Source organism: Ascidiella aspersa, chromosome 7 (assembly GCF_963924565.1).
Source record: "Ascidiella aspersa chromosome 7, kaAscAspe10.2, whole genome shotgun sequence".
Classification (NCBI taxonomy): Eukaryota; Metazoa; Chordata; class Ascidiacea; order Phlebobranchia; family Ascidiidae; genus Ascidiella; species Ascidiella aspersa.
The window spans coordinates 6,637,750-6,647,790 of record NC_139453.1 but is presented as its reverse complement, the minus strand read 5'-3'; the positions used below and the strand labels follow the sequence as shown (position 1 = coordinate 6,647,790).

At 37.4% G+C, this 10,041-nt stretch overlaps 1 protein-coding gene across 1 annotated transcript; it reads left to right on the top strand.

Annotated features, from left to right (window-relative positions):
* Positions 1–510: 510 nt before the first annotated feature.
* LOC146137462 (NACHT, LRR and PYD domains-containing protein 12-like) lies at positions 511–9,801 on the top strand. Its single transcript, XM_083394351.1, has 8 exons — positions 511–1,944; positions 2,304–2,456; positions 3,269–3,421; positions 3,951–4,106; positions 5,058–5,219; positions 5,436–5,573; positions 6,026–6,136; positions 9,382–9,801. The coding sequence occupies exons 1-8, from the start codon at positions 511–513 to the stop codon at positions 9,799–9,801; spliced, it is 2,727 nt and encodes a 908-aa protein (XP_083250477.1).
* Positions 9,802–10,041: the final 240 nt, after the last annotated feature.

Sequence of the window (10,041 nt, the reverse complement as noted above, 5' to 3'; positions counted from 1 at the left end):
AAACAACACACTTTATCACGAAGAAATACAGTTACAAAAACACAGTTTTAATGTAAAGTATTACCCCTATTAATTTGGTCATTATTCTCCAGATAAAGCCACAACAAAAATTTTGTGTGAGCTGCATTTTGCCCAAAACCAGCAAATGTGAGAAAAGTGTGCTCTCAAAGCTAATTGTTTGGCGTTAAAGAAAGCTTTCAAATATCATTTTTATTGCTAGAAGCATTATGGCAAAAAGCATGCCAGAAAGCAGCTGAAAAGGTCATCGGAAGTCTAATAAGAAACTCAGTTACTCTTGACATCATTCGGGAGTTCCAAGCAGCATTAGAGGAGTTTGGTGTCTTGGGATTGACTCGACTCCGGGAGAACGAAGTCAATTCCACTATGCTTAAACTCAATCAACTATTTGCTGCTGCAAAAGAAGAAGCAAAAAAGAAAGCCCAAAGTGAGCAATTTGGCAATCAAGTAGCATATGACGATTACGTGGAGAGGCATGGCAACGTGGTCGGTATGACTGGAATAGCTGGAATTGGAAAAACTACAGCTATTATACAGACACTAAAGGAGCTTGTAGATAAATTACCTGCAGATGATGAAGGATATTGGCTTTTTAAATACTTGAAGACTTTAGATCTTAATAAAGAAATAGGCGTTTTGGAATTGCTGTCATCCAACCCAAACTGGAAACACACAAAGGAAATAGATGACCAAATACTGGAAAGGCTTTCCAAATCCAACAAGCTGTTTATCTTCCTGGATGGTTTGGACGAACCTAGGTTCAAAAATCTTCACAAGAATGCTCCAGTGATCGGATTGTACGATCGCGCAACGCCGGTTGTCATTCTACAAAACTTACTCCGTGGCGACATTCTTCCCAATGCTCACAAGCTCATCACTTCACGACCAGGAGCATTGCACAAGCTGCATCCAAGTTGCAAGCCCCACTTTGTAGTCAAGGTAATCGGCTTCAACGAACGCTCTCAAGATATGTATTTTCGCCGAATTTGCCCGAAGAAAGAAGATTATGAGAAGGTCACAAAATCACTTGGTCAAAACCCAGCTGCCAAAGCTCTATGCTTTCTTCCTATATTTGCGAAAACCGTCGCACCTTACATCCTAAAGCATGGCACTAAATATGGCACATTTACGCTCACAGATGTGTTTGCGGCTTTTGTGTCCGATTGTATTCGCTCACCTAAATTTAAAGAACACCCCACAATTTTGCGCCAACTTTCTGACCTGGCTTTAAACGGAATGCTCAATGACAAAATCATGTTCGAAAAGAAAGATTTCGATGACGTTGAACTTGATAGTGAAGGATTGGAGGACTTTCTCAACATGCAAGTTTTTTCCAGCGACCTTAATCTTTGTATACTGGAAGGGGATAAAGCGTTCTTCTTCATTCATCTTCTGTGGCAAGAGTTTTTTACATCAATTAAGCTGTTGTTCGATACAGACCTGTCCACATTTTCTGGGCTGTTAAAAAAGTTGGAAAGTAATACGTGGGAAATGGTTCTTCGGTTTCTTTTCGGTTTGCTTAACACGGGAATCCAACTAAAGCTAAAGCCTATTTTTAAAATTTCGCCTGATGATGTTGCCAGCAAGAAAAAAATGCTCAAAGGCCTAATTGATTCGCTTGGATCTCAACTTTTATCAAACGCTGGCAAAAGCTTTAACTCCAATTTGTTTAAGCTTTGCAGTTTGGCGCAGGAATTAAACGATAAAGAAATCAATGCCGAAGTGGCTGATTTTCTTCCCGAAGAGCTTCGTATAGAGGGTGGAACTATCCTTCCCAGTGAAGTGTCAAGTCTCTGTCACGTGCTTCGAGCAACACAAAGGGAGCTGGTCATCAGCATCGGCAACGTCTCTTTTATTTCTTCAGTCACATTTACTGGCAACGGTTTAAAAATGTTACTGGAGACAATGGCGCAAACCAAACACAAGGTTTGTTAACGTTTTCTTTTTTTCTTATCTTGCCGTTTGCTTTTTCCTTTGTTTACGAGTTTAATGACACATTTTTGGAATTCGTCGCTTTGAAATGCAATAAAACCAGTAAATTCGTTACCAGACCCAACATATAAACCTTGACAGAAGTTTGATAAAGGCATAAAGTATAGGGAACATTTTAAACGTTTCAAATATGTCTTTATTCATTGATGGACTGTTAAAACCCGAAGTAGCTGGAAAATGTGTCTCAAGACCGGGTAGCTTTAAAGCAATAGCGGGAACCGACCACATTTTTGAAAACACCTGATTTATGTGGGACCCCGGTTTTTCTAACATCTCTTGTTGTTATTTTGTAGCTGGAGGAAGTATGTCTGACGACAACTGGAACACGTGACTTCACTGCCTTGTCAACCAGCGTTCATGAGATAAAACGTCTCTGGTTGAACAACACGGGTGACATATCTGGTTTAAAGGTGCTTACTGAAGCCATCGCACGCAGAGAAACACCTGTAAGTAACCCTACAAACAGCAATTTTGTTGGTTTTCGTCATAAAAATTCTGCGAAGCCTGGTGGCGTCGTTGCAGTCGGAAGTTTTAAGGTTGAACATATTTTAAATATAAAATATACACCAAAAGGAGTCCGCTAGGTCAAAAACTTTTCTAGCCACTGAATGATTTGTTTCATGCCTGAAATAATAAGGAAAAGCATTAACGGACATAGATCCATAGAAAAATCGAAACACTTTTTTAAGATCGTACAAAGCGTAACAGCGTACAAAGCGTAATATGTCATTGTAAATTACGGCCATGAAAACTTTTACTTCACCCATGCACTTATCACGTTGAAATAACCCACATGCAGGTTAACAACTGCTTGAAAATTACAACTTTAGCACGTATATAGGAAGTATATAGGCTATTGTATACTGCTTAACTTGGATTTATTTAAAAACTCATTTTTTATTGCTTGGTAAGATATTTGTAAAAACAACTATAAAACGAATTCACCTAATTATTCTTTCGATAAAAAAACACGCTTTTTATTTTGTTGTTTTTAAAAGTAAGATTCATATGGATGAGAAATATTTTCTTTACATGGATACGCATTTTAGACCAAGGCACGACCTATCTCTTAACAGTCTATTTAGCAAAACTTACAATGTATTTCCTTCAGTGAGCGAATCTACTCTTTTTAAGCCGCGACAGTGACACAAGTACGCCAGCAGTGGCGGGTGACACGAACATATCGGTGCATAAGTTTAAGAACACCTCATCTATCTGAACGGCGCTCTATTTAAAATATATTTTTGTTATTTTGTAGATGGATCAAGTAGGTGTGAGAACAACAGGATTAGATGACTTCACTGCCTTGTCCACCTGCGTCCATAAGATAAACCGCCTGTGGTTGGACAACACGAACGATCTGTCCGGCTTCGAAGTTCTTACTGCAGCAATCGCACGCAGAGAAACACCTGTAAGTCATCGTACGGGCAACAATTGATATGGTTTAGTCAAAACGGTCAATATTGACACAGTCAAGTTGATTGAGTCTAACGGCCTGAGATGCCAAACGGGGACGCGAGCAACCTATAGAGGCAACTTAGTGGGTCACTTATTTTACATGGGAAAGTCCCATCAAACTGGGGGTAGCTGGAGTAGTAATGCACAAAGTAAGCCAATTTAACAAATGTATAGTCACCGTTTGCGCTTGTGGGTTTAACCCCGTAACTTTTGCCTTTACAAATGACAATTAAACGTCATGTTTCCAAGCTCTTAAAATGGCCATTAAAAATTTGAAACAGACTGAAACGCTTTTAGCTGGATGATTAAGTGCTATGATACGCTTATATTTATTGATAGTAGGGACGATATTATTTCTCTATGTAGTTAAATCTAAATCTATCATTGCCAACCGATGTAGAACTTCGTTTTACGCGTATTCAGCTAATTTATCAGGTTTGACGATAAGTTTAAAACTTTCGATGCCCTAATATTTTATGTAGATGGAAGAATTCAGAGTGAACATGTTGAGATCAGATGAGTTGAATTGCCTGGCAACAAGTGCAAGCAAAATGAACAGACTGTTGTTGATCAACTGCGACATCGCTGGGTCAAATCTGGAACGCCTAACTGAAGTCATCTCACAAAGAGATCAACCTGTAAGTCAGTTTCAAGTATATGAGTATATACTGAAAATAAGTTTTTCGGTACTTTTTGTTTACATGGACGTTGCGGCTTCTTATTCAAGATGCCTTCATAAGGGAATTTAACAAACACGGCGCAAAGTAAAACAAACAAAAAAATAAATAATAATGCGCTAACCAACGTTTAAAATAAAAAGGGATAAGAGCAACGACACCCAGCTCTGTTGTTATATTTTAACAACTGTCTGTATGGCAAACAAATAAGTACCAAAATAACTTATTTTCAGTATATACTTACCTGGTAGCAGCAACATATTTCTATGAGTCTATATCCTTAGGTACAAACCGCACATGCATGGGTCGTATTGCAAACCGTGACAATTCAAGACAAGGCTGGTCATTTGTATTGTACTTTTGCCAAACTTGGGCGCATAACGTTAACGCTCGTTCAATAAATTCCTTTATCTTAGTTTGTTGAATTTCTTTAACTTAATTACCAGTCATTCTCTTCTTCTTTAGCTTGTATAGTGCAGTATATATAAGGATGAATATTTTCCAGCACACTTGACAAAACAAACTCAATTTCTGTTTCTACAAAGATTTATGACATGTTCTGAGCAAATCAGATGTGTGTCATACTTAAACGCAAAATGTTTAGTAAAAATGTTGTCACTCAGCAGTATAATTTATCTATATCATACGACCCACGATCATTTTAAACCTATAAATAACAGTACACTACCTCAACCTTGGATTAGAGTAGACGAATCAACAAGCTGTTTTAGCCTAAGCCTTGAATTATCGTCTATATAGTTTTTGTGTTGGGACAGGGATGCTGTGTTTTGGGGAAGGGATTGTGTTGGGATAGGGATGGCCTTACTAGCGTTGATGGCTCGGGACCAGCTAAAGTTATGAAAACTCTTTAAAAGGTGAACACCAACCGATTCGAGCTTCTTGTCTTTGTAGATGGAAGTTTTTGAACTGAATTTCAGCGAACTGGAGTCATATGCTTTGAGTTGTCTCGCAACAAGTGTACACAACATCTACCAGCTGGTGTTGCTGAACTGCAAAATCGCTAGCTGCAATCTAGAGCCTCTAACTGACGCCATATCAAAAATGAATCGACCTGTAAGTGTGTGTTGTTGCAGTTAATTGTGTGCTATATAATAAAAAGGCAATAATGGAATATTCCAAATAAAGTTTTGTTGCTCAAGAGTAGCGGATTAGCGTCCAAGTATACGACGTTTCTTTCCCGAAACAAATTTAGTTCACTAAGTGTTTTTATTTAAAAGTTGATTGTGCAAAATGACACTCGCTTGATTCTTACATTATGCTTATGTACAGATGAGAAAGTTGAACCTGAGTCACAACAAGCTGGGTCCACAAGGATCAGATTTGCTAAACACTTGTGCCCACAACATAGAAGAGCTGGTGCTAGAAGAATGTGACATTAAGAAAACTGGTGTGGAAACCTTACGAAGAGTAAGCACTCGAAATAAGAAAACATTTATTTAGGGTATTTTTGCCATAACTGGCGTCGTTTCATCCAGAGGCGGAGTCATAAAAATATTTCACAAGATTACCTAAAAGTTGCGTCACAACCTTACGTCATAAAACAGCTAATCTTAGAATACAAGTGAAATCTTATGCAAAGTGAATCTTATGTTACACTCAACAAAATTGATTTAAATTGCATACTTTTACTTAGAAAGGGACGGGACGCTTTGGGAACATATAAAATATTGGCATGTTTTTAGATATTATGGAAATCTGGCATTTATGAAACAAATATTAAAAATTTATATCCGCGCTCTCTGCTAAATTCTGCATTTTAGGCGCCAAAGTTTCAAACATTTTAATAGAGCACATGTGTTTTTTACAGTCTCCAACTTGAGACGCAGGTTTTACGTCACTGACAAATTTGTGTTAAACAGTTATATCGCAAAAGGCGAGCCATTGAAGTTGCGAAACTAACACCAGAACAAGAAGCAAGTCAAAGTCAAGAAAAGGGCACGGAACAAGATTTGGACGAAGGGGCGGAACATGTAAGAACATATACACGTTAAAGTAGCAAAGATTCCTTTAACCTGGGCGAACCAACTCTTGCTTGTTCACATATACCCTATAGCAGTGTTTCTCAACCTTTTATGGCTAGCGGCATCCTTCGGAAATAACAAATAAATTGCGGCACCCCCACAAGATTTTCCAGTAGGTAATTCACTAGAATGTACAGAAAGAGTGGACCAAACATTATATTTGAAGATTCTCAAATATCTCTCGGCACCCTTGAGATTTAGAAATGGCACCCCAGGCAGCAGCTGCACCCCGGTTGAGAACCACTTCCCTATAGTGTGGACAAATACCATCAAAATTAACTCAGTAATGCGTAAAGTTGCGGGCGAAATTTAGTGAGCACTTGATTGTGATTTTTAAAGCCAATTGCCTATATATAATCAGTGGTCTATTCACTGATAGATTTTTCACTTTAGGCCTACTGATAGATTTTTCACAGAAATTGTTAAGGTAAAGTTTTGAGTTAATCACAACAATATTTATTAAACCAATAGTTCTTAAACATTTTTTTAACGCGGACCCCTAAAAAAGTTTTAGTTTCATAAACTAGTAGACCTAAAAACATGCTTATTTCAAATTAGAGCAGATATGAAACTGAAATCGTGTCTTAAATACATTCAATGAGAAGCGATGTTTTATTAGTCTTTTTTCTTTCGAAAAATGTATTCCAATTTTAAAGTTTTAAACTAATTTATAATTAGGCCTTCACGGAGCCCATAAACTAGTACACGTTAATATCATGAAGTTAAACCATTTGGCGGTAAATATTTTTATTTTTTGGTGCAGTTATACGTCATATTTATGACAGGTTTTGCTCTTTCATTATTTAAATCCCAAAATAACATAGCAGGTTAATTAAGTAAATTCAACGCGATAAACTATGCATTTCCAGGGATCAACACAAAGCACAATGCAAATAGAGAGCAGGAGCGTTTCCGAGTTGGCGAAATTCTTTGATCAACTTCAATAAATACATCTTGCAATAATTCTTTGAAATTTAACGACAATAATAGTTGGATTGCAGCAAAGCGTCATATTGTTTCCATTTTAAATATTTTAAGATAGGAAAGTTTAAATGCAATTATTAGGAATTGCAAAAATCTATGTGCGAAGACCAAAACTAGTTTCTCTACGTTAGTTTGTAATATTTTGTTTTATGTACCAAGGCGAATAACATTGTAATCATTCTAGATCCTGTTTGGCATTTTTCGGTTAAGAAATAGTTTAAAGGTTGTCCCTAGGACCCTCTGTACCACAGTGTAACTGAATACCACTGCAGTATAACTGAATACCACTGTTGCTTGTTGCAATGTCAAAACTAATTTGAATCAAATTGTATGCGCCTTAGCCGTAAATTGAGTTGCAGGCTTTCGTTAAAGCGGTGAAATCAAATTCAGTTGTACAACTACATTTTCCACGGTCGTTACTCGTTATATTCGTTTTATATTTGCTTTTGTTGTACATTGTACACTTCTTATTACCAATTAGGATGTCATACAGTAATCCTTATTTTTTCCTATGTTTTGGTATTGCTAAAACGTTTAACTTACTTGTTTGTTTATTTAGCGATTGATTGCGGTTAACGTGCACAACTCTCTAGCTCCTTTAGTGGCTAGTATTTTGACTGCAATAACTTGGGTTGCCCTGCTTAAATACCGTGGCTAAAATCAGCTAACATTTGTTGAATCAGCTAACATTTCTTGAAGTTTCGATTGATTTTTTAGCTGATAATCCAATATAGACAAGTTCCCGCGTGCTTATTTGTTTACCAAATTTAATTTATTTTCGCTTATAGTTGTAGTAAAAACGAGCTTCATTGTGGCATTTTAATATTTCATTTTCGTTTTTAAACCAAATGCATCCTTTTTAATGGTTCAGTTTCGTCGCCTTACTTGCTTTTGTTATTCCTCAACACGAACATATTTTATACGTTACCTGCAAAAAATCAAATAATTGATTGAAAAGCAACAGTTTTCAAATGCAAACCAAATGTGAAATGTTGGGTATTTGGAAAAGCGAATCGTTAAAATTACGAAATGTTGCAGGCCGAAGTTTAGGCAGCATTAATGTTCTTTGTCAGTAGTTGCTGTTCACCCTTTACAACTATAAATCACTTTAAACCTGACCCTTTTTACTCTGCGCTGCCGGTATGTCAATAAACTTGCGATAAAAAAAAAACAGCTAAAACAGGCACAAATATAGGCCACAGCTTGAATTGTCATTTCTGTCAATCAATCGAAGTTTCCGCGCACGCGTTTTTTCCGGCCCACAGTTTAGCATTCCGAAAATGGGTTAAATTTCGCATGCCGGTAATTTTTAATTCAAGCAATGCACGAAAAGCATCTGTTTCCCTGTGATTTAGTAATGCTTTTTTATATTCAATTTGATATGCAATATGAATAGTCTTGGCAACCCCGGTTAGTTTTTCTTTGTCGTGCATGAAACTAAATGTACAAAATGGTATTTAAGACATGTTTTAAGACAAGCTGAAACACTTTAGAAAAGTAAGGATCTCCCGCGGACGATAAAGTGTAAAAGAAAGATTCTTGTCTTCGTATCCAAAGATCTTAAGACTGTTTATTTATTAAAACAGATAAAACACAAAATCCTTTTCTTAAAATCTTACAGAAATATATATATTACGCCTATAAGGCATCGTCAGTTTCTGTACAAAAAACAAACATGTCAAAATGCCAATATTGATAGTTAAAAAGTAGAATATAAAATTAAAAATAGTAGGATAGCGTATAGGTCTAAAATCATAAAACACCTGCAGATGTCAAATGCAAAAGCAACAACTATAGCGAATGGGATCAAAAACGACAACGTGAAAAAAACGTAAAGAAAGAGAAATTTTTTTTATAAAATTTACCATCCTATCAAATCTTTTTTCGTTGTTTATACCCCACAGTTTTTGACATTAATACCTCATTCGTGGTGTACTTTACATTTCGGCGATGCCTGTTATATTTCAGCGATCAATTTAGCACGTTTGATTTGTACTGTTTTCGCCAATTGGCTTTATGTAAGTTATCCTACTTACCGTCATTATATAGTAATAATATGGCTCGCAGATACAGATCAACGCGCCAATGCGGGGAAACGTAGAGGAAATGCTATGGGTGGTGAGGCAGAACAAAATATAGAATGGCAGCCCTGAGAGCAATTCGGACATTTCGACTTACTATGCTGTTTGTCAAGAGGTTTCTCGTTTCAGGTTATAATGGCACAAGTTGGTAGGTTAAACGGCAAAGTGGGCATTGTCACTGGAGCCGCAGGGAGCATCGGGGAAGCTATTTGCGAACGCTTTTTGGCCGAAGGTTGCAAAGTCATGATGGTGGATTTGAATGTTGAAACTTTCAAAGCTGCCTACGAGAAGTTGAATGCCAAATATCAAGGCATAGTTGGGATGATTCAATGCGATGTAGCTGAAGAGAATTCCGTGTCAGAGGCCTTGGCAGTTACAAACTCTCATTTTGGACTGAATTGCAACGTTTTAGTCAACTGCGCTGGTATTGATCGTATGTCTCCGATCGTCGAAACGACCACGGCTTTGTTCAACCAAATAATGGACGTCAACCTAAATGGCGTCTTCAATTTTACGAAGGTGTTTCTCCGGCGACTTAAACTTGGATAAAAGTATAGTTAACATCGCCAGCACAGCGGCAAAGGTGGGATTTGAAAATGGCTCGGAATACACTTCTAGTAAAGCCGGGCTGGTCGCCTTTACAAAGACGACGTGCATTGAAGTGGGTGAATACGGTGTCAGGTGCAAAGCTGTCTCCCCTGGTTTAATTGATACACCGCTTCTACGTAAAGCTGACGAATCACGACTGGAATTTTTGAAGGAAATGATTCCGATGGGGCGCTTTGGAAA

What these genes read in the sequence shown, in the direction of transcription:
- LOC146137462 (XM_083394351.1), top strand. Translation starts at nt 511, where the DNA reads ATGACTGGAATAGCTGGAATTGGAAAAACTACAGCTATTATACAGACA. An exon ending in TCTCACAAAGAGATCAACCT is followed by an intron (nt 4,107 to 5,057) that starts GTAAGTCAGTTT and finishes TTGTCTTTGTAG; the next exon opens with ATGGAAGTTTTTGAACTGAA. An exon ending in TATCAAAAATGAATCGACCT is followed by an intron (nt 5,220 to 5,435) that starts GTAAGTGTGTGT and finishes GCTTATGTACAG; the next exon opens with ATGAGAAAGTTGAACCTGAG.